Below are 26,131 nucleotides of genomic sequence, written 5' to 3' on the forward strand. Positions count from 1 at the left end.
GGGATATATGGTGATATAGAGTGAAAGTTGGGGGATAGATAAATAAATGGAAAGTGCGGAAGAGACACATGTAGATAAAAAGTAAAGGAGAGTTAATACATATGGGAAGAGGGGGAACATGGACATATAGGGTGAAAATAAGGGGATGAATATATATGGAAAAGGGGAGAGGGGGCACATGGGGATATATAAAGAATGAAGGTGGGAGGAATGAATAATACATGCGAAAAGGGGGCGAGGAGATATAGAGTGATTGCTGGTGCCACAGATATACATTATTTAGGTTCTGATAAAGATATACAGTGAAAAAGTCAGGGATGAAAACGTTGGCAGATGGATATATATGGATAGAGGGAGTGAAGTGAAAAAATAAAAAAAATGCTCAGGGAGATGCAAGTCTTTAGCTTTAAGTACATTCATTGAAAGCCTTTCATCTAATAAGAGTCTCTCTGTAATCTCCAGACTTGCATTGCTAAATCAATAATCATCATAAGGAAATCTACATCAGAAACTCCCACAGGACTCTTTGGTAGCCAACGGGGGGCGCTCTTTCTGGTCATGACTGGGAAAGCCTCAGACTGGAAATTAGATTTTTCACAGCAAAGGAAGAAATTTCCATTCATTTTTCACTGTACACAGCAAGGCGACAGATTAAAGTGTTTTCAGACTGCGGCTCCTATTTCACCATAATCACATTACATGCATAGCTTTATATTGTATGCAATGACGGCCTGGTTGTCACAAACATACAGAAGGACTTTATACAACTTTTACGTTTTTATGTTTATTGTAAAGATTTATTTGAAATCTTTAAAGGGTACAAAATTATGAAGCTAAAATGTAGAAGTTTTTTAATTTACGTCATGAGCTGATTGCTAATTTAGGTCAAATATCATACGACAGTTAAAGCATTGAAGAAACATTCAAGGTTATGTTATACCAAATTTTCCATTTTTTTGGGGGTTTGAAAAGTTATGTCAGCCAACGCGTTTCACCTGAATGAGACTTCTTCAGGGGAGATTACACAGAAAGACACATAATAAATGGACTGTATGACAAGGCATCCAGTTTATCCAAGAGACATAGCAACGAAGAGTATGTCTATATATGTATTACCAAAAAGTCTGATTGAATTTCTTATACAAACACACCCGGTTGCATCTAAATCTAACATACACAACAAAACACAAAACAGGTATCGACCATCAGTAACCAATTAGAAATCACTAAAATCAGATCAATGCAAGATGAGCTCTAATTGGTGGCTGTGGGTTTGTATGCTCTGCACTTTTTTCTCTTTTAATTTAGTCCATTGATTAGTACCGTTCCCCTTTAAATAAATTAGGGCACATTTTATAATATGTAAATGTTGCAATGTTTTGATCCTGACTGTCTTCTGTGCTGATCGTGGTGAGAATGAGATATGTCACGCTGAGATGACCTGCTATCATTTTGTTCAATTTCGGAAGTTACAGTTACAGTTAATTGCAGTTATTTGCATTCACAATCAGCAGCCCCCGGTTTATTTGTTCTCTTCTATGGACTGAACAATAACAAAAACTTCCGTGCTAATGAAGCTTCTGTGCCGGAACAGAGTGACTTCTCCATGACGAGCTGATTCCTTGGAAAATTACAAAGTCTGGGTTATTATGGGTCACCAGAACCAGAGTTATATTAGAATATACTCTGACCTGGAATGGTTTATATTCTGTCCATTGAAAAAGAAGAGCTGAAAGTGTAGAACTTGCAAAGTTTGTGCATTTTTGAAAGATGAAAACTGGGCATCTAGAGGTCGTACACTTCATGTACTCTTCATATCTTAATAGGGGAGGAACCCCAACCATCCACCTAAACCTTCAAGAGGATTTGTTGTCAATCTAAACCAACCCATTATTCATTTGTAAAACCTACAATGTTTCTTAAACTTGCTGGAAATTGTGACTTCTTCAGGAAGATGCATTTCCCTAGCACAGCACCCCAACTCATTGCATTGTATACAAATATAAAAAGCATTCCCTCCTCTTTCCTCCCTATTCCCTCCTTCTTCCCTCAATGATATGACTGCAACAATTTACCTTTATAACAAATACAAGGTGAAGATAAGGGCCCTTTTAACAGCCTTGCAGTAAACGCGCCTTGAAAAACTACAGTTTTGCTCTTTTGCTCGCTTTGGGAACTGTGCTGAGATTTGCTGATACCATGTGAAGCAAAGAAAAATTCTTTCCAACTGCTCCTTGTCACTTGAATAGGAGAGATGTGGACCGCAGTTGAGCCCGTAGCGATATCCGTGAACACAGCCAGGAAGCAAGCTCTCCAAGGCTGGAGAGGATACACTTTCATCAGTGAAGTTGGGTGATCCGGCAAACCCGGAACTAATGTCTTCAAAGTCATTTGTATTTGCTAGCAAATGTTTTGAATCTTGGACCAGATCCATTTCAGGTTTGCTGCATCACTCAGTTTCACTGATGAAAGTGTATCCTCTCCAGCCTTGGAGAGCTTTAATAAATCAGGCCCATGGAGTTACATGGTTTTTATCTCTCAGCCGAAGTCTTCATTCAAGAAGATGGTGAGCTTTGATGACGGCTAAACAGAGAAGGCGCTTTGCTTCTGGAGTAGAACCCAGATTAAACCATTGTCAAGTAAGCATACTGTGATTTCTGCACTTGAAAACGCTACACTTACACTTCAAGCATTAGGCATGCTGTACATGGCATGGTAGGTCCACTTTATCATGTATTAAGGACAACAGACAAGTGTGGACAGGTCATAAACAGCATATCACATGCCGAAAGGCTGATAAACTGTAATTTGAAAGGGTACAGAGGGATCTTCGCCAAGGTCTTCCTCTTCATAGAAATGATCTGCAATACAATAAAAGTCACGCTGCTCCACCAGAAACGGTGCACAAACAAGCTGTTTATTGATTGTCCTCCGAGGTCGGATCGATATCCTTGACACAAGACTAATTCTGGGCCTGGATGAAGACAAATGGAGCTTCTGTCTAACTGTGAATGCAAATAAATTGTTCAATCATTTCAACATTATCAAATTTATCCTCCGGCCTTTCTCAGGAAGACTGCCTCCCGCCAGAGTTATGTGTGAACCTGTGGGGGACTTTGGTGAAAATTAAGCGTTATTATGAACATGGAGGCAGGAAACATCGCACATTATGGCATTTAAAAGTGAGATGAACATAAATGAATCATGTTGTTTGTTAATTTAATGGAAAATATGTTGTGCATTTATTTAAGGAAGTAGCTTTTGATTTGGTATAATCCTTTTGTACCTTCCGTACAGTGAAGAGGAAGAGTTAGGGGCAGAATTTGGGGCCTATTAAATGCTGCATGCACAAGAACGCACTGATATAGAGGTAACCCGATTGGCACTGATTTGCTCATCATTCTGATTTTGTTTTTCCTTACTATTCAATCACTTGCTGGGAACTAAACCTGCAATGCTCACCCGTTCCCCTACAAGGTGCTGCCATCTTGTTCTCGTTGGGTAGATGATCTTAATCCATCCTAATTAATTGTGTCAGGATGATGTGACTACCACAGACAATGTGGGATTTATTCATCCCCAGCACCCATGGGGAGGCTGGGATTGCCGGGTTACCTGGCAATCCCCACTAAAGCTACCCAGAGCAATCAGGAAAATCATGGGGATTATTAGAAAAGGAACATTGCCTGTCCCATTCTGCAATATTGCCCTGCCTGATCCTGGATTCTTAAAGGAGGAACTTTTGTTCCACTTTAAAATGGAACTCTGGAAACCTGAAAAAACTTTAATGGGGCTACTTTGACGTTGCAATGGTTAAATGCTTTTTAAGTCTATGGGGTATGAAAAATACAAGTTTACTTACCTTATACCTTGTTCCGTTGGCATCCGGCACTTCTCTGGCAACACCCCCAGGTTTTGGCATCCTCACTTAAGCTACTTACACATGTCAGATGATTGACACCTGCCGGTTGTGCTTGTCTTGGCCAAAAATCTGACGTGCACAGCAGTCCCCTAATGTTGTTCATCAATCTGTCATGGTTCTGATTGGCACTTTGCAAATATAAAGGCATTATTGACACAACCCTATTCATAAGCTATAATGGTAATTAGATGTTGATTGTGCTGATTACCAAATTTATTATTGGGCTCCTGTGTGTTGCTGACAGTTCTGTGATACATGATTTCATCTAAAATATAATCATTTGGACTATGCAAGGAAAGCAACAGGTTTGCTTTATTGCCCCCTGCCTAACAGCATGTATCTACCTTTCCTTCATTCCCTCGTCTTACTTTATTGCCTACCTCTCTGCATGTGACAGTGTCCAAACTAGTGTTGTCACAAAAGACTACAGGGACCGAGTCACATGCTCCATCATACTTGTAAGTATAGTGTATTTCTTCACTCCTAACAGCTGAATGGAGCTGCCAGGATATAGGGATCACATAGTTCGTTGAATAAAGCATTACAAATATAATTAATTTTAGGGTTAAAGTAGGATTAGGGATGGGGTTACTGCTAAGGATTAGGTTACCATAAAGGATAGCAATGGTAGAAGACAAGGTCCAGTTAAAAAGATGAGAAACAAACCCTCAGGAATTATTTAAAACCCATGGAACCATTGAAAAGCACCAAAAACACCTTAATTGTCCCTTTAGCACAATCATTTTTTGGTGAAATGTTGAAGAGTCAAAAGCGAATTTCCCTCAGCTGTAAAGATGTGTATGTGCAGCTGACAAGAGAGGCCAATGAAGTGTTTCTATGTCTTTGCCGTGCATTGGAAAGCCACAAGCTTATCGAAAACAAAACCCTTCCAAAGAGATATATGTAATTTCCCATTGCTGCTTGCTGTCATGTGGACCCTTCAGCTTTCATGGGTCAACAAAAGCAACCCTTGTATTTGACATAGCAAAGGTTCACTGTAATATTCAGCCTCTTTAAGACGCTTTTATTGGTGTTGGTCCCAAATGGCGACCACTGTTTTTTTTTTCTTTTGGAACAACCTATTAAACTCTGGTCTGTGTTTGCTGTACTGTTGCCGTCTGTCTTGATTTCATTACGCAGTGTTCCTGTGTACGATATAAAAGTAAATAGCTTTGTTGACCAAGCCGCTGAAATTCCTCTGTAGATGTGTGACCTTTAATGAAAACTAATAAAATATGCTGCATTCTCTAAAGCTGCCATCATTAGCTCCCTTAGAACCATCACTGCAAAGCACAAGAACATAATGTAAAAAAAGCTGGAAATAGTAAATGGATTTTATAGTTAGACTGTCAATGCTTCTGCAGAATTGATAAGTGAATTGGAAGTGTACTTGTCACCTGTATGCTGCAGAAGTATTTTAGGAGATTTTATGCTGGCAAGGGAGGGTTTCGAAGCTGCAAAAGCCCATGGAATAGTCCCATGATTTAATTAGTGCTATAACAATGATTTACGGGACAGAAGCCATGATGGGTTTTCATCCAGCAAAACAAAAACAAAAAAGTGACAGCCATAATGGATTAACAGGGTTAACTTGGAAGATAGCCGGCACATGTTTACTATCTCAATGCTGAAAAAACCTGGCCCAGGGGTGATTTATTTTCTTTCATTTAGTTGCTCTCTCTGACAGACATATATGAATACTGACACACATATAGAACCAATGAGCAATTGTCAGTGCCCATTACAATCAATCAGATCTTTGGTTTGACCTTAAACCTGTTCTGGATTAATATTGATTGCTGAAAAACATTGAATGGAAAAACATACTGAGAAAGATAAAGCCTAATGGATCTACAGTAAATCCAAAAACAAATTTTTAATATATTGCTGTTTACTAGTCCTTGAATGTTGTGGCTGGATTAGTTAAAAATTACCGGTTGATCAACCCAGAAGTGCAGTTGCAGTTGTTGTAATCTCTTATGAGAGAAGGTACAGACACAATTATATTTGTTTCTGTAATCTGCTTACCCCCACCACACATGTACAATGGAAATAAGGTGACAAAGACATTACAACATGACGCCCTTTATAAATGCTGGATAAAGCTTTGGGGGATGAAACCAATTTGGACACAAAGGGAGCATTACCAGTTCCCTTTGAAGGGTGGATAGGGTATTGGGCTTTCTGGTCACTACATAGAATAAAAATCGGGGTCATTTGTGACCGGGTTGAGGGGTTGCCAGTGATCCTGTCCACCCCATGTCTTTGATGGCATAGATGGTTCCAACATACACACAGTAGTAATCATTTGGAGAAAACACAACATCTGGTGGAGGGCAGGTTATCATCCACAGCTGGAAGCCTTGGATGCACGGGCAATTGAAACTGTCCCACCCCATGTCTTTGATGGCATTGATGGTTCCCACATACACACAGTAGAGATCATTGGCAGGAAACATTACACTTGGTGGAGGGCAGGTTTTTGTCCACAGCTGGAAGCCTTGGATGCACTGGCATTTGGAACTTGTTAAAAACTTGTAATACACTGCCAATTGAACAGGTAAGTAATAAGCTGCTTCTTTCACCTGATGTTCTTCTTTAATTCTTTTGAAAGGCATGCACCTTGCTCTATTTATTATTATATAATTTATGCATCCTTCCTTTTTTTATTTATGGGTGCTTTTTAATAGAGTGATTTTATTATCATACTATGATTAGTGTGATATTCTCCCATGAAGAAGCAGGTTCTCCCTGAGAAACGTGTCAGATATACATGAGTATCGTCCTCTTTGAAACACATCCAGGAAACCACATTAATATTGTGTACAAAAATTGCTTGTATCTTATTTTATATATATGTCTATGCTGTATAGTTGTTGTTTGAAGTTTATCGAACGTTATTAATAAACATTTGTAAGTTTTAATCTCTACATTCTTGGTACCACACAAACTTCGTCTATTTAGTTGGCTTCCCTTCCCTCTTTTGGTGAGCTAACGCATAGCCCCCTTTCTTTAGGGCTTTATTCCTTTTTTTATTTTGTATTATACAGGGAGGTGGTCATTATTATTGGAATTTCCTAAAAAAATTTTTTTTTATTTGTTATATGTTCCCTTTAAAATAATATTCCTTTTTCTCTCCCCCAGTGTTCAGTAGAAGACAAGAGCACAGCAGCATTGTCCTTCCTGTCATCTTTGGCATCATATGTTTAGTAGGCATCATCGGTAACTGCATCGTCATCTACACCATCAACAAAAAGCCGAAAGGAAATCACAACATTGCTGATATTTTCATAGTAAGCCTGTCAGTGACTGATCTCCTCTTCCTGCTAGGCATGCCTTTCTTAATCCACCAATTGCTGGGGAATGGAGTATGGCATTTTGGTGCCACCATGTGCACCATCATCACTGCTCTGGATGCCAACAGCCAGTTTGCTAGCACCTACATCCTGACCGCCATGTCTGTTGATCGCTATCTGGCCACAGTGCACCCTATTCGCTCTTCTTATGTGAGGACCACTTGTGCGGCAGCCATGGTTATACTACTGTTGTGTATGTGTTCTCTTATCACCATCATCCCGGTCTTTATGTACACCCAACTTATCGAGCTTCCCGATGGCAACGCCGGATGTGGCATCATCTTGCCCAACTTATCTATTGACATCTACTGGTACACCCTGTACCAGTTTTTCTTGGCATTTGTCATCCCACTCCTCATCATCTGCGTGGTCTACATCAAAATTCAGAAGCACATCTCCTGTATGGTGGTCCCTCTGCCACAAAGGAATTTCCGTGTCAGGTCCAAGAAGATCACCAGAACGTCTGTAACCATCTGTTCAGCCTTCTTTATTTGCTGGGCACCTTATTATATTCTTCAGCTTGTGCACCTCAAGGTTGAGCACCCAACGGTGGTGTTTCTTTATGCCTACAATGTGGCCATCAGTCTAGGCTACGCCAACAGCTGCATAAACCCCTTCATTTACATTGTGTTAAGTGACACTTTCAAGAGACATCTGATCAAGGCCGTGTGCCCTGGACAACAGCTAAGAAGGAACGAGAGGAACGCCACTAGTGAGGTCAGCCCTTCTGTTAGAATATGCTCTGTGCCAACTCAAGAGACCTCTTTAAGTATGATGTATTCTCATAACATAGACAACTTTATCTCTCTCTCCGTTTCAGTTCCATGAAGGTGAAGAAGCTGATGGAAGATCGTGCTGAAGTATAAGTTAAAAAAACCCATACGTCACTTCTGGGTCTTAATCCATGGTAGTGAACATTTTGAATCTATGGGGTTTCCATGATATGAATTTCATCCTGTAGGATTATATTGGGAGCTACATCTTTATTCGGGCCTGAGAGTAGCACAGCAACAGGAGTAAGCGATTGGAGAAATGGTACTGGAGCAATGGTGATTGGGGAGCCAACTTTGCCCCGCATTAAGGAATGCTTGTCTTTTTCTCCTCCCATGACACAAATAGATTTATCATCTGAATGTGTTTTTAGCAAGAAGAGACTTTCACGCGAACTGGTTTGTAAATTGTGATCCGAACCGGTATGAAAATTTGTCATTTCTCATAATTAGGAAGTATTAGTGGTTTCAGGGTCATATTGTACATCAGGGTCATATGGAGCTCAACTGCACCACAGCTCAGAATCAAAATACAAAATAAGTGTTGGAAAACCAGCACACAAACACTCGGTATTTCATAATAAAAGTGTTGAGCTCCTCGGGCTTAAAAGACAAAAGGATGACTAATGTGTTTCTTTATACTGGCTGGAAAAAGTACTTGCTGTTTTCTTATAAAAAGTGTGAACTATTGGTTGCCATGTTAACATTTTAACTCAGTGGTGATCAACTGACCAGATTTACAGGGCATCAAGGCATCAAGTGCAGCATCTGACATCACCAAGGGACTCACATTTCAGTTTATATTTGTGACCAAAGACTGTCGGACACTGCAGACTTACATTAGGAGACAGAGACTAAAGATGTATTATTAATGGGGACTAGGGACAGCCTACAAGAGACAGTCAGAGACTAAAGATGTATTATTATTGGGGACTAGGGAAAGCCTACAAGAGACAGTCAGAAACTGAAGATGTAATATTATTGGGTACTGGGGAAGTCTACAGGAGACAGTCAGAGACTGAAGATGTATTATTATCGAGGACTGGGGGCAGCCTACAAGAGACAGTCAGAGACTGAAGATGTATTATTATTGGGGACTGGGGGCAGCCTACAGGAGACAGTCAGAAACCGAAGATTTATTATTATCGAGGACTGGGGGCAGCCTACAGGAGACAGTCAGAGACCGAAGTTTTATTATTATCGAGGACTGGGGGCAGCCTACAGGAGACAAGTCGGAGACCGAAGATTTATTATTATCGGGGACTGGGGGCAGCCCACAAGAGACAGTCAGAGACTAAAGATGTATTATTATCGAGGACTGGGGGCAACCTACAAGAGACAGTCAGAGACTGAAGATTTAATATTATTGGGTACTGGGGGCAGTCTACAGGAGACAGTCAGAGACTGAAGATTTATTATTATCGAGGATTGGGGGCAGCCTACAAGAGACAGTCAGAGACTGAAGATGTAATATTATTGGGGACTGGGGGCAGCCTACAGGAGACAGTCAGAGACTGAAGATTTATTATTATGGAGGATTGGGGGCAGCCTACAAGAGACAGTCAGAGACTGAAAATGTAATATTATTGGGGACTGAGGGCAGCCTACAGGAGACAGTTAGAGACTGAAAATGTATTAAAATTGGGACTAGGGGCAGCCTACAGGAGACAGTCAGAGACTGAAGATGGATGTATTGTTATTATGCTATTCTTCATAGAACAGAATAGCCTTGTATTTACAGCTCTCATTCATTCATCTCTCACTGGATACCATCACCAGTCTTTTGATGTCCATTGGACATTTGTATGGAGCTTAGCTGCAGATGGATAACAAGCTGGAGGTGATTAATACGTCCTGCCTTCAGTCTCCCTGGTCTTGAGCTCTGATAGTAGCCTATTACATGCACTGGTGTTGGGTAAGGGAGGTGTCTAGGCTCAGAATGAGAAGACAAAGGGCAACATTTGTTAAGCGGGACATATACGACACCCCATTGGGACAGTGCTTCTAATATTATTCCCCTATGCCTGAGATAGGACTCCTAATACTAAGAGTTTGCTATTGCTTTGCTACCAAATATATTAAGGGGGCCAATAATCTTTTTTTTTATTCTTATATCCTGATGTATTGAATCAGTTCAATGTATATAACTTTATCTATATGTATTAATGTTTTAAAAATGTGCTTTATGTACAGTTTGTAATTATATTGTATTTATTAAGGGGAGCAGCCATATTTGCTGCCTCCTGCTTCATAGCTCAGTGGATGCACTTTACTGCTTGCTCCTTTTAAAGGTTAGGATGTGACCTGCTTTACGTTCCTGGGATCCTATTATAATCATCTTGTTTTACTAGTCTAATATACAGATAGTCAGTAGAGGAAGAATCTACAAATCTACGTATGTATAACAGCAGATCACCACCTCCCAGACCTTACCAGCCTGGCATGGCAGACATGTGGGTTATTATCTGCATAGAAAAGGAGTTGCGATCTTGTAGCACTCAAGCTATGCTGACACCAGACTGCATAACCTGTAGCATTGGGAGATTGCAGCCAGGAAAAGTAAAGCTGATGAGGTCACTGGGGTAAGTCCCACCTGTATTTGGCAGGATCGGAGAACCCCCTTATTTGTATTTGCATCCAAACCAAGAAGGAGCATTAGCAACTCAGTTTCTTTGACCAGCATGCCACTGTGCAGGTCCGTGGCGCCACTAGCACATTTCAGGGCTACTCTAGGGCTTTTAGGCAACCTGTGCTAAAAAAAGTTTTGCAGTTTCCTTAGACAATCATCACATTTTCACTTATAATTGTAATGACTGGGCAATGTAATTCAGGTGAATATAAATGAAAATGGTTTGAGAATGTAATTGCTACTGGGTGAATTTTCATTAGTTTGGCTTGATGCATTGAGCCTGATTTATAAGAGCCTTGATATCTAAGACTGGAGAAAACTATCATGAGAGAACTTGGGGATGCAGCAAACCCGGAACAGATTTCTTTTTTTTTATCTATTCAAATGTGTTTTTTCCTAATTTTTACAGAGAAAATAAATTACAAATACAATAACAAGAAATGGAAAACCAAAAGAAACAATTAAAAAAAACAAACAACAAAATTGTCATGAATAACAACAGAGATGAAGTCTTTGGACAATTGATGGTATTATAAAAATGTAATTTTTTAATGTATATAAAAATGTATTTCTTAAAAAAAAAACACTTGCTAGTAGTTGGAAATGTTTTTAAACCTGGACCAGATCCACTTTAGGTTTGTTGGATATCCCATGATAGTTTATCTTCTCCAGTCTTGGAGAGGATAAATAAATAAGGCCCATAGAATTATTGCTCACCATTCAATTTTGGGAGACGCCTGGGCCAATCTTGGCAGAAACTTTGATTAAGGCCCTTCTATTGTTGCTTTATTTATTTATTGCTAAATAGAAAATGTAATCCCCAATATTGTTCTATTAGTGGAGGTGCTTTATTAAGAACTGCTAATAAATAGCGAGACCACATGGAAATAGAATATATTTACAGGTCTCTGTGTTGGAAATACATGTAAGAAATGGGATACCGAAACCTGCACTTGCATGCTTTGAACAGAAGCCAGTAATTAGAAATCTATTATAACAATTATATATTGTGTCAATATGAATTTGCTCTTCTGCAGTTTTATTGCATCTTGTACATTGAAACTATCGCTGCCGATGTCGTGACCTTTGAGCATTTTTAACGCAAGTGTCATGGAGTAACTTGTTTCATGAAGGTTTTAATCATTGAATGTATCAACAGCCCATAGAAAGCTATCTGTGCACTGTGAATGGTTCTACTGTCAAAATCTCCATCTTTAGAAAATGCTTTGTTCGTATTTAATGTGTGAAAATCTGTTGGGTAATTTTATAAGAATAAAAAAAAGATATTGATGAAGAGAAATGGAGTGGAAAAGTATTTTGCGTATGTTACCTATTATTAAATAAAAGCTAGGATGATAAGATGTTAGATGATTACAGCCACCATCCCCTACTGATAAAGTCAACAATTCCTGCTCAAACTCCAGTTTCCAGCTGTTTCCTGTAGGTTGGAAGGAGGTCACTGGACCTTACTGCAGGATTGTGGAAAATATACAGATTCCACATTTCATAAGAAGGTGCTCCAACACTGTGCAGGAACACACGGTCATTCAGCTATCCCAACAGCTCACGGGAAGACCTAACAATGTCACCCCAACATAATCAACTCCTTCAAAAGCCTATTGTTAGGTAAGTACCATAAATCACTCTGAATAAATTTAAATATATTGAGCCGATATCCCTAATATGAAGTTGGTCGCACAATGGCCTGCTCCCTCCCCAATGCTGACTGTCTCTCTGATGTCCTCATTTTTCCAGAGCAGGTCGGGGAAGCGATAGTCAGAAATAATTTGCCTATTCTGCCACGCTGATCCCCACAGTTTATCCCATGCATTTGCATGTTATGTCAATGTGGATCAATCTATGTCTGAAGGGTTTTTATCTGGGATATGTTTATTTCCCTAGTGGTTGAACTTAATGGATTTATGTATTTTTTTCAACTTAACTATGTAACTGTGTCACATCCAAGCACCTGGGATGCCCAACAAGTTCATATCGATGTGATGGTCAGGTGGCCATACACCTAATGTTTGCAAGCAGCTATTGTTGACCTTCTTTAGACACTTAGTTTTAGGTTACCTATTCTGTCACGCTGGTCCCCACTCCTTGCATCAATCCCAGGCCTTTGTATGTGATATCAAATCTGAGATGTCCAACACACTCATATATATGTGATGGTCAGATGGCCATGCATCTAGTATATGTAGACAACCATTGTTGACCTCCTTCAGACACTTAGTTTTAGTTTTTATCCTACCTATTATGCAATGGTTGTTCCCATAATCCTCCTCTCACATCAATCCCAGGCATCTATATAAGTTGAGATATACAAGCAGCTGGGATGTCCAACAAGCTCACATAAATGTGATGGTGAGGTGGCCTAGTATATGTAGACAGCTATTGACCTCCTTCAAACACTTTTTAGCTTGAGTGTCACAAAAACAATAATTCAGAACATAGAGCTAGAACCCCTTAAAGAATTGAATTCATTAGTTTACTTATTTTGCCATGAAAGTCCCACACTGCTATGTGACATCACGTGCAAGTACTTGGGATGTCCAAGAAGCTCATATACATGTGATGGTCTGGTGGCCATACACATCGTGTATGTAGACAGCCAATATTGACCTCCTTCTTCAGACATTCAATTTTAGTTTATGTATTCTGTCAAGGTTGCTCCCATGATACTCCTCTCACATCTATCCCAGGTATGTGATAACGAACAATCACCTATAGTATGTGATGGTGAGATGGTCATATGCCTAGTGTATGTAGACAGCTATTATTGACCTCATTCTTTGGGCACTTAGTTTTAGTTTCCCTATTCTGAAGTGCTGGTCTCCACTGTTCTCATCAATCCAAGGTACTTGTACATGATGTCACACACAAGTGACTGGGATGTGACAAGCTCAAATAGATGTGATTGTCCGGTGTCCATACACCTAATGTATGTAGGCAGCCATTTCTTCTTTTTAAGACATATAATTGTAGTTAGTTGTTGGGAGTCACAAAAAAGGAAAATGCAACACACTGAGTCAAAACTCAGTAGAGCAGAAGTTCTCAAACCCCGATGTCTAGAGATACAACCCGCCCACTTCCCTGAGCCTGCGACATGGGCCATGGCTCTGGCCAGTGCACCCTCCAGCGGGGTCAGGAGAAGGACCTGCAATGGGAGAGTGGGTGGGTTCTGGCAAAAGGACGTCACTCTGGTGGGGAAGTTTCTTCCCCTTTGAGTGACACACTGCTCCCCGCGAATGCGGAGTCCGTGCTTTTAGTGTTCGACTTGCAAAAGGTTGGAGACCACTGCAGTAGAGTACGGAATTCAATCAATCAGCCTGATGCTTCAGGACTAGGATTTCTAACAGGCAGGTTAGTAATGGTACCAACCAAGTCCAAAATTTTATTAATGGCAGTGGGTGCTGTTGAGTTGTAGAAGCAAAGCCACCAAAGTAGGCCTTTCTTTCCAACTCAGAAGCCAACTCCAGACTCCATTCATGGAATCTGCTTAGCCAAAGAAACAGTTTAATACAAAACTATTACGATTACACATTTTTTCTAAAAGTAGAACACAAGCTCACCTTTGGGTTTAGAATAACATAACACACAATTACGCCTTGACAAGATGATTTGATGTTTTTATAGAGGTGGTTAAGTCAGATTGCGGCATCCCGGAACTGTATATACGTTTCTATATAATTAAATGTCTCTTTCGTGTATGTTTGCATTGCTGCTGCTGGAAAACTATCAGTTGGACACATGCACATATTACTCACAAAAGATGATAGACTTTTTTCCTTCGTACTGCATATTATTGGCTTTTCTTTGCGAGAGGCTTAACCCGCTGCACACCGCTATAAAGGCCGTGCATGTAATTTCTCAAAACGTTCAGATAAAAGAGTAAGGCGAGGTGTTAGAGCAATTATCATATAAAAATGGACAATTTTTTTTTATAAAAGGAAGCATGTGACTACTTATCTCCGGCTTTACACAAAAAGCTTTTTAGAACATTGTACTATTACTAAATAAAATGTATTTTCAGCAAAACCTGGATATTAGAGTATAAATTATAAATTTGTAAAAAATATTATACACTGCGTATGCTCACCATTTTTGTATATGATGCCTTTTCAAAGCTTATTATAACCTTTAAAGGAAAATCATCATGTTATTAGAACAGTTAATTTTTAAGTCCAACTCCAGTTTAAAGTAATAATACAGTTTCATATTCATGCCACTTCAGGGTGTTACCTCTATGTGCCATCATCAGTTCTGGAATCCGCTAGACCACAGAGGGGAATCTTTATAGTTCAATATATTTTTATTAAGGAATTTTACAAGATATAGGAGCAATATAAAATATACAAGGATTTCAACATGAAAATCTAGTAAAACTGTGCCAAACATAAAACACCTAAAAAAGTGAAAATATTAGTATTTATAATCATTTTAAATAGAACAATCCATTATAACAACAATAAGAAAGGAAGGGGAAGAGGGAAGGACCTAGTCATAATCACCCAAAAAAACTTTTTCAATCGTGCACATATATCAAGTAAGAATAAATTATATGAAAAGAATAGCAATGTTATATTTAAATTTAGCAGACATACAATATTGTTCCAGCACGCCTAACAATATAAGAATTTTTCATTATTATCATCATCAAAGGCTCCAATTTCCTCCATTCTCATCACCCCTTTGACTCTGGTTACCCAATGTAAGAGTGTTTCCAAAAAAGAGGTATGAGTTGGAGAGCAGCCTATAGGAGATGTCCCCATAAACTTTTCTTAATATAAATCTCCAGATTAGGGGCAATAGAAAGCAAACCAATAATCGGTGATGGAGAAACGTTTGTACAATACAAATCTGATCAAATATCAAAGACCCCTCGCCAAAACAGCTGTATTATAGGGCACTCCTACCATACATGCAGGTATGTACCAATTCCCTTTCAACAACGCCAACATTTATTCGAAACAGATGGGAATATACGATGTAAACAAACATGGTCTTTCTACCAACGTGATATTATTTTGTAATTCTTCTCTTGAGTATAGCCACATACAGATGTTTTATGAACTAATTCAAATGTGGACCGCCAATCAGATTCCACTTTTTCTTGACCCAATTCCTTTTGCCATTCTGTCAAGAATTTAGGCAGATTTAAGTCCTGAAAACCTATAAGCATCCCATATAAAACGGAAACCAAATGACGTGGAAGTTCCGAAGACACACATAGTTTTTCAAAGGCCGTCATGGGTCTTTGGATACATATAGACTGGTGTAAGCTTTTAGTAAAAAATTTTAACTGCTTATCTAATAACCAAGAATGTGATCCAGTAGATCTGGCTCTTGCAGATTTAAAGATACCTGTTATAGGGTCCACAAAATGTTGAGCCTGAGGTCAGAACTCCCTGTTATAACCCCCTATGCTTTCAAAAGAAAGTCTAGGGGGAGACAAGGGGTTGTCAATCAGAGGTGTCAATGGAGAAGGCAAAGAAGACAAATTAAAACGTTTATTTGAAGAATGCCATACCTTCAATGCAGTGGTGGTAAGGGGCAAACCAAAAGAATATAGTTTGAGAACAGATGGAGAAATCCAGGCCAAAGCTGCAAGGTCCAATGGGGATTAATCTTGCTTAATTTGAACGGCATGTTTAAGAGAAGAAGGATTTTGCCATTCTAATATCCAGAGAAGAATAGTGACTGAATGATATAATTCGAAATGAGGCAAACCCATACCCCCAGTCTGTTTGCCGCTACATAACAAAATATGATGATTTTTGGCTTATGGCCACCCTATATAAATTTATTAGTAAACGAATAGTGTGTGTGAAAAAAGGTCTTAGGGGGAACAATAGGAATTGTTTGAAAAACATAAAAATTTGGGCAAAGAATCCATTTTCAAACTATTCATCCTACCAAACCAGGAAATAGTACAATACTTTCATTGATCTGGATCTTTAGCCAGGATCTTAAGTAGGGGGGCATAGTTAAGAGTATATAATTTGGTAAGATCAGAAGGAATAGCCACCCCAAGATAAGTGATATGGGTAGGACACCATATAAAAGGGAAATTACAAGAAATCTGTGAAGCAAATATTCCTGATAGGTTGATATTCAATGCCTCAGTTTTTGAATAGTTTACTTTAAAATTACTGTATTTACCAAACTTAATAAATTCTTGGAATAAAGAAGGAAGAGAAATTACAGGTTGGGTGACATAAAGAAGTACTGTATGTCATCAGCATATAAAGCTGCCTTATGATGGAAGTGAGGAGTTTGTATTCCATGTATAGAAGAGTTTTGTCCAATGGCTACAGCAAGATGTTCCATGACTAAGACAAAAACGAGGGGAGATAAAAGATAGCCCTGCCTTGTGCCATTTTTATGTTAAACATGTCCGATTGAGAGCCATTAACCAGAACTCTCGCTATAGGGGCAATAAACAGCGACATAATCTTAGTTCTAAATGCTGTGTCTATCCCAATCTGCTGCAAAGTCAAATCTAAAAATTGCCTGCTAACCCTATTAAAACCTTTTCCAACATCTATTGAAATAAGGCAGGTGGGAATTTTCTTTTTCCGCACATAAGATATCAAATGAATGGTCTTTGTGGTATTATCCCTGGCTTCTCGGCCAGGGATAAAGCCCACTTGGTCAATATGGATCAATAAGGGAAGAAAAAGAGACAATAGAGGGAAATAGGGCAGTAATTAGAACAAATAGTATGATCCTTTCCTGGTTTGGGGATGACAGAAATATTGGCCATAAGCATCTGGGATGATACAGGGTATTCAATGTCCACTGCATTGAAGTCTTTGGACAGGAAGGTAAATCCGACACAAACGATTTAAAAAAGTGGGGAGTAAACCCGTCTGGCCCTGGACAATTGCCTGATTTAAGGTTTTTAATACCTTGTGTAAATTCTTCAAATTTTAAGGTGCCTCTAGGGCAGCTATTTGAGAAGGATCCAGTCTCGGTAGAGCTGTGTTTCTGATCGAATATCTGTAGAGTATGAACCCGTTAACCCAAGAGAGGAAGATTGGGGAAGATTATACAGGTTCAAATAAAAATTTGAAAATACCTGTGCAATATTCTCATTTCCATAAACCTTAGTGCCCTCAGATATCATAAATGGTATAGGAGTTTTTGGAAGTCCAGGGATATTTTGGGCTAAATGTTTGCCACATTTATTTGCAAACTCATAATAATGCTTTTTAGCTTTATCCCTAGCGATAGTAGATTGTGTATCTAATATACGGAATAGCTCTCTGCGCGTGTTGGATAAATCAATAGGGGGACCCGCCAGCTAGTCCCATTTATGTTGAGCCTCTAAAGAAGCTATACGTGTTAAATAATATTTAATCTGAGAAGATCTGGCTTTCTTTAACCGTGCTCCATGCTGAAATAACACACCACGCAAAACACATTTTAAAGCTTCCCATTAGATAAGTGGGTGTGTATCATCATTGCCATGAGTATGGTGGAAGGTATCTATTGCTCATTCAAGGTCTATACGGCACACTTAATCAGTTAAGAGCGAATCATTAAGTCTCCAGGATTCCTTAGATTTAGCCTATAATAAATATCCTAACTCTAAATGAATCGGGGCATGATCTGACCATAACCTCATTCCAATATATGATTAATATGGGAAGTCTACCAAGGATTGGGATAATAAAAAGTAATCAATACAAGAAACAGAACCATGAGCTAAAAAGTAAAAGCTAAAATCTTTATCATTAGGATGTAGGATACGCCAAGCATCCATCAGTCCAACCCATTGCCACATTTGTTTAATTTTATTCAAAGTTGAAGTTGGAATAGATGAACAGCCAGTAGAGGTATTCTCTCTTGGGATCAGTGGTGTAAAAAAATCTCCCCCAAGTATCAGATTGTGATAGCCAAATACAACACGTTTTGTTTTCTAAGTTAGAGAAAAAAGGTAAGTGATCCTTATCAGGAGCATAGATATTGACTAACGAGAAATTTCTGCCGCCACAGCTGATCGTAAGAAGAACATAACGCCCTAAGGGGGCAGACTGTGATTGTCATGGGTAAATGATTTATGGAACGCAATTGATACGCCTTTAGATTTAGCATATGGGTTAGTACTATGGGTCCAATTGGTAAAATAGGGCTTTTTGAAAGGTGGAATTGAATAAGTTCTAAAGTGTGTTTCTTGTAAAAAATGAATCTTAGTTTTAGTCTTATGGAAGTGATAAAGTGTTTGATTCCGCTTTTCTGGTACATTAAAACCCCAAACATTTAGGGATGAAATCTTTAAGCCATTAACCGCTATCATTTAAAGGTATATAAGGAACAATAATAAAAAGCATTTTTGGGTATAAAATATAAAACCAATGGTCCTGGTAACAGTGGGGAGGTGTTAGGGAAAAAGTAAGTGGTCCCTCCTTGAGGAAAGTGAAAAACTAAGGTGTGTGATGCAGCTTTTTGTGTTCAGGTCCTTAAATGAGCGAAAATGGTCAGCATCACGGTGAGGGAGGTGAGGACTTCCGTGTCAAAATATCAAAAAACTATGTATTCCAGAAAATATATCTAAAAACAAGCAATTTAGGAAAAAGTGCAGCAAGCAGTGATGCCTCTAAAAGGCTAATAGGAAAAGACAAAATGACATGTTAAACCCATAACACATAAGTCAATAGGCCAAATTTAAATGTCTATCTACAATTAACTAGAAATGCAATCATCAATGATCTCAGGGTATATGTAAACAATGTATCTAAATTCAAAAATAACAGTAAACTGTCCTAATTTTAAAAAGTGGAATACTAATCCGACAAAATGTTTTTATTATACAGTCTCAAACAGAAATACAGGAAAAAGAAAGTCACATGAAGCTCAGCATTCATGGGTGACTGAAGTTGTTGTTGAGGAAGTCATCTTTGTTGGAGACTTGCACCTACATACAGTTCATGGGAAGGTCTGGGGATGTCCAAAGGGGGAAGTTGGACTGGCCAATCTAGAACAAAAAGATCTGATAGCCCCAGGGTATGTTGAAAGGAGGGTAAATCTTCTAAATGTCCAAAGGATGCTGATTTTACATTGTTAAAGGCTGTTAACTGAAAAGGGAAGCTCCATTGATACTTAATATTGCGTGAGCGGAGGTCTTCCAGTACTGGTTTGAGGGCTCTGCGTTGGGACAAGGTGTGGCGGGACAGATCTTGCAACAGTTGTATTGGAAGGCCATTAAATAGAATCTGTTTGTGATTGAGCCTTTCTCATAATTTCTTCTTTAAGATTGTAAGAGTGTATTCTACATAAAATGTCCCTAGGGCGTGCGGAGCCCTGTGGTTTGGGGCCCAAAGCCCCAATTATCAGGAGGTTTCTGCAATAGATCATTAAATATGGTAGTCACAGATGACAGCAGCTCTTCTGTATTAACGCTCTCTGGAACACTCCTCATCCTGATGATATTGCCTCTGTTTCTGTTTTCTAAATCATTATGCTGGTATATCAATTGATTAAGGAGCAAAGAGTGCGCATTGAGAGCCTCTGTATGTTTCACTATGTGTTCTCTAAAAACTTCAGTCATACCCTCTATGTCTTCCATTCTACCCCCCAAACTCTTTTAAGTTTAGCCATTTCAGATCTATATGTATTTTCCTGCCGTTGAACTAAAGAATCAAAGTCCATCTTAGTAGGAAGTGTTTTCAAGAGGGATTCAAAATGCTCTAAGCGATTATCATACACTAAGCCACACCACTGAAGGCTCGAGAATTAGCTGGTCAGGCTCTGCGAGAGGAATCTTTATGACCCAGGGGACACCTGAAAAAGAGACGAACTGGTGCGTTTTTATGGTTTTTTTTAGCTAATTCAATGAGAAGTCAATATCAAAGTAAACTCCCAAAGTTCAAAGTCCCATATAACAAGGTAAACACTGAAAACATACTTAAATGTGCCCATTAAAATGATACCGTAACTTCCCTTTAATTGCTTACTGCTGCAAAGCCCAGCAAAGTGCAGATCAGCGGGGGGAATTCTGCGTCAGGCGTTGACATGAAATCACATGTGAAGCTAAGCCCCTTATCATGACATTGATCCTTTTTGCTTTTGATTTGGCAATGTTAACCTGCTGGGTGGCATCAGAGTTTTAAATAGGTATTCCAGATCTATACTCAATGTGTTTTTATTTTTATTCCATGTGTACGAAGTTTCCTAAATTCATGACTTGATGAAAGTTATGTTTCTTTTCATATTTGTGTAGAACATAATCCATACTGACACAATATTCCTGTAAAACATCAAAGAGAAATGTAGTACTGCTCTGATCAGGTTGGGAAGTCAGGCTGCTACGCTCGGCTGCTGAACCCCTGGGGCTAAAGTGTACAAATAATGCAGAAGAACGGGCAGTGGGGGGGTTATTACGCCTACACAACTTCGTGCAAGAGGCCCGGATTCCACCGAGGCTCCAGACCAGAGAAGGATGATTGGTGACAGAAGTTCTTAGTCATCAGTCTTAAGACACAAATATTATACATTTTCAAAACTTTTATGATTTAATTTTTTTTACAAGCTTTGAATATTTCATAAAGAACCCACAAATGATACTGGTGCCCAAGAACATAATGGGGTTTACCTAGAGAGAGTACAGCAGCAGCTGTTTGCTTTCAGATCTTCTCTCTCCATCTGATATGTCCATACAAAACAGACAGGTAAGCCACTTCTCTGACTTCTGTTATTATTGACGAATAAAGTATAAGGAACCTTTATTTTAACTGACCTGACCTTCCCACCTGAAATGATCTAAACCACCCTTTGCCTCCTGCACCGTAGTTTTTGCATGAGCCCTGCAGTTGCTTCCCTCACGCATTAATATTATATTATATATCCAAAACATATTACACTGTAAATTAAATAGGGGTTGCGCTGTACATTAAATAGGGGTTGCAAATGACAGACAGATACAGATAGTGACACAGAAGGAGGAGAGGACCATGCCCCAAAGAGCTAACAATCTAAGAGAGCAGTGGAACCCTTCAGACTTCTATTAGGACAGAACCCAATATATTCTAAAATGTCTAAAATGTCCTTTGTTTGCTGATAATTTATTCATTCAGATATTGTATTTACACTCATTTACTGTCTCTATGCCAGAAAACTTTTCTCTAGAACAAATGTGCAATCTTGCAGCCAAAAACAAAAATGTCCTATGTATTTCAAGTTTCAGCCTGGATTCACAGATCATTTGCAGCTTTTGTTCTTGCTCAAATACATATCTGACAGCGCTATGATTTTGTACATGAATGAGAATAATTGCAGAATGCCAGCTTGTGGGATGAAATTGGAGCAGGTGGAGCTGTTTATTCCACTGTAGAGTTGAAGCGTTTTGTTATCAGTATGACATATTCGCAAGGCAGTTTGGTGTTTGGCTTTTCTTAAAGGATACTTTACTTAAAGATTTCAAAAGGTTTCTGATACCAGTCCAATGATTGAAGGTTTAATACAACCTGACACTCACCCTACTAGTAGGCAGGGGCACTAATAGAATTGTCGATGGTTGTGAGGAACTACTATTTGGCAACCATTAACCACAAAGTGCCACATATCTTCCTATTGATGGTGATCTGCTCCCTAAATGCTGGGCTCTCCACCTGGTTTACCCTCTGTAGTACATCTCCTCTAGGGCCATGTTGTTCCTTAGCTCCCTGGCCATACTGTCCTGTTCTTTGGCTTTTTTTTCCCAGTGAGCAGGCCAAGACTAAATATGGCGGCCAAAGCCAATAAACTCGCTTATCCTGTACCCTCTCCTGTGAAGGAGAAGCTGAGAGCATAGGCATCAAAATCTCTGATCGTAAAATGTTTAAATTATAAGTCATTCTGTTGACAGATTTGAGGCATTAGGCCAGATTTGTTGTCCCCAAATACACCAAAGCTTATTGGCTAACCAAATGTAAAATGCACCTGCTATGGGAGTATTCTTTAGCAAGTCAGTGCAAAGCCTAAACCCAAACCTTAACCCCTTTATGACCAAAGGTCACTACAGCCAAGACACCCAGAGTGAATATAGCAGCATCCATATTGATTAGGTAAATTTATCCACATTGACTAATTTGTCTTAATATGTTTTTTATATTGTGTTTTCCAGAGACATGTTATTTGATAGTGAACTCTATAACTATACAACAAATGTAAACTGTAATAACAATGATGTCAATGTGAGGAATAATACCCCAACCTTAGTAAGTGTAAGGAATATTGTCTAATATTTGAAGTTGGAGGGAGGAATAGTGTCCCAATGTTGATGCCAATTGGAGGAAAAGAGCGCCATTGTTGGTGCCAGTGCGCTATCATAGTGCCCTATCATTGTAGTCAGTGGGAGAAACGATTTATATTATTAGTGCCAGTGGGAAAATTAGTTCTCCCGTTACTGGAATCAATGAGACAAATAATATTATAGGTGTCAGTTGGACAAATGATGCTCGTGTCGTGTTAGAGAGAGGAAAAGTACCCCATTATTGGTGTTAGCAAGAGATAAAGTGTCCCATCATTAGTGTTAGTAGAAGGCATTGTAAGTGCCCCATTGTTGGTGTCAGTGGGAGGAAAAACACCCTATGATTGATGGCACTGGGAGAAACGTTGGTATAAGTAGGGGGAATAGTGCCCCATTACTGGAGTTAGTGGGACCAATAGTGCCCCATCATTGATGTCATTGGGAGGAATTATTGGATTTAGCAAGATAAATAGTGGAAGTCAGAGTGTCCTCAGGCACGCAGCATGGAATCCCCCATGGCAAAAAGTCTAGATGACACCTGGTCTTCACCAGGGCTACCCACAAAGATTTAAAGGCCAGTAGCCTTAAAGGCTTTTGGCTGCTAGATTTCACCAGGTCATAGCCCTCGGGGTCATCCTACCTGAGGAGGAAGGACGGAGAGTTTTTGGTGTGGCGACAGGCAATGAAAGGGGGTCAAAGCTGACAGGCATAGTCCAAGGTCCAGGTGAGTGGGCAGGACAGGCAAAGTGTGACCCGGCTCTAAGTGAATGGTCAGGGAAGGCAGCAGGCAAAGCATTAGGAGGGAGGAACATTTAATAAAGGTAAAAGTACATATCTTGTGGCACTTGTTTTATCATTTAAGTGTTCATTAACTTATGTTGATGTTTTTAAGTTTATTTTAAAGTTTTCCTGGAGACTTTTCATAAACTCTAACAACTTCCTTATATTATGAAATAAGCACCTTCCTCATGTTTTCTCTTCCCTGACACCTTTCAGGTTACAACAAAGTTACAGTTCCTGTCTAATAGCATTCTAAACTTCTCAATGAATGTATTATCGGTGAAACTAGCCTTTAGAAATTGTGCTGAATAAATTAATACTGTGGGATGAAAATAACTTCTCTTTTGACTATCAAACAGCGCTCTTGGACTTTGGTTTGTGCTCCCAGCTGATAAGAGCCGAGTTCTACCTTGAAATGAGATCTGTATGTTTTGGCGTTGAGTGGGGCCAGGATGGAGATAGCCCTTCTTTCATCTTAATAGAACTTTGTTATGTAATTTTAGGACAGCCACAAGGATTAGTTATCCCCGTTCCTGAGGTTAGACACTGCCCTGAGAATTTATTAAGATTGGTAGAAATTAAAATTCAGGAACCTGGCAATCCTATTAGCATACAAATAAGGAGATATCAGCACCAAAAATAGACGCCATCAATTCATGTGTAAATTTTTATTTTTTTCCCATAGATAAAGCTGAACATAATCTCATTCTCTCTTCATATTCAAAAAATATTCAGCTTTTTTATTTGAAATAAATATCAGCTGCATAAAGTGCTGACTTGCAAATCCAAATATAAAATGTTCAATGATTTATTGTGGGGTGGGAATAGATGGTTTAAATACAGCAAAGTTATTGTGAGCAATAATACATAGACTGGTCACAAAGGGGTCAGCCAAGTGATATACAAAGAGATTTTAGATATTTGAAAATATGCAGACATTTTAGGAAGCTTCTTGATTATAGTATGAGTTTTAGGACTGGCTTTTAGTGCAGTCTGCATAGGATAACTGCATAACATACTTGTGGGGTCAGTAGGCTTGCAAGTGAAGATGTTGTAGTCCCAACATTTTGGCCATTAGATGAATCAGGAGCATGCTGCCATTGGGGGATCATGGGGTAAAGCTAATAGAAATAGGCATTTAATCTTTGTGATATCCCATTTAGTAGAAAACTTTGCTTAAATCCCAGAGTTCAACTTTAAAGATTGGTATTAAAATTTCTCTATAGCCAAAACTTTTTAATTTTGAATCAAGAAGAACTCGTTTATAGTGTTGACCCTTTACGTCACTGACAAAACTTTTGTAAATATTCAGAAACTCCTTCCAACTCTGGATCTCAAACTAAAACATTCAGAATATAGAAATTGCATGTAAGAAAGGGAGAAAAATATCCACCTAAATGTGAACAGGCATCAAGAGGGAAATCATGTTCCTTTATAATACATGTGCATACACCTAATAAATCGTCATGTATGTTATCCAGATGTTGAGTGCTCTAATGCACAATCCATTATCCAGGATTCCATTAACTTTTATGGACAGCTGATATACTCATTCAGCCCAACATTTATACTTAGGCCTGTTGCATTAGTTGATGCATTTGTTGTATAGTTGGCCCCGTAAGAGAGGAATACATATATGGAGAAATTATGCTCTCCACCTCTAACAGAAAAAAGATTTACTCCCTTATAACACATGCTCTCTGTCTGATAAAAGACCATCCAGTAATTGGGTCGGCCATAGTAATTAGGTTTCCATGTAAATGACATGGTGGGTCAAGAGGTAATGTATAGCAAATTATGTTCTTAATATAAATCTACATGATCTTCTATGTATATGGTGGTTCACATGTCACATAGAAAAATGCCAGGAAAAAGTCTATCTGTTCCACTTAAAAGGATAACAATCTGTATCTTGACCATCTATATAGTTAAGCATTCCACACTTGATTGGATTTACAAAAACTCTTCTTGTATTACCTAATCAATTGACCTAATGAATATGCAATACAGGAGCACAAATATCCTAAGTAGACCAGTATAAAACACTACACGCAAAACCATGCAAACACAATTGCAGTTTCTGTCTCATTATATGAACCTTGTACCACCTCTGAACTGGGCCAGAAGGTGATTTCTGAGTAGGAATAAATACAGGACCTTATTGTGCTAAAACCACCCCCAACGTGGCCTCCTCTGAAAGAAATGTCTAAATCTAGAGTCCGCCATATTTAATGGTCATCCGGTGAGCTACAAAAAAAAGAGGACCTTTAGGACCTTGAGTTCCATCTTGTTTGACCAGAATGCAATATAATCTGTTCACACAGATAGAATTATCCCAAATTATACCCAGATTTACTCACCTGTTCTGTTGCAGGGTGCTGCCATCTTCTTCTTTTTCTAGTTGAGATCTTCAATTATCTTGATTGGCTGGACCGAGAT

The 26,131-nt window shown here is 39.0% G+C and overlaps 1 protein-coding gene across 2 annotated transcripts in view; it reads left to right on the plus strand.

Annotated features, from left to right (window-relative positions):
- Positions 1–11,977, plus strand: part of LOC140335088 (melanin-concentrating hormone receptor 1-like) — a 20,153-nt gene extending 8,176 nt beyond the window's left edge. The window contains exons 3-4 of one of the 2 annotated variants that reach the window (XM_072417465.1): positions 7,067–7,995; positions 8,099–11,977. In XM_072417465.1, coding sequence (XP_072273566.1) covers positions 7,067–7,995; positions 8,099–8,137 — 968 coding nt within the window. In that variant the 3' untranslated portion in view covers positions 8,138–11,977. Of the gene's footprint in view, positions 1–7,066 lie in introns of both variants that reach the window. The other variant, XM_072417464.1, reaches the window with a different exon arrangement.
- The last annotated feature ends 14,154 nt before the right edge of the window (positions 11,978–26,131 follow it).

Source organism: Pyxicephalus adspersus, chromosome 7 (genome assembly GCF_032062135.1).
Source record: "Pyxicephalus adspersus chromosome 7, UCB_Pads_2.0, whole genome shotgun sequence".
NCBI classification, from domain to species: domain Eukaryota; kingdom Metazoa; phylum Chordata; class Amphibia; order Anura; family Pyxicephalidae; genus Pyxicephalus; species Pyxicephalus adspersus.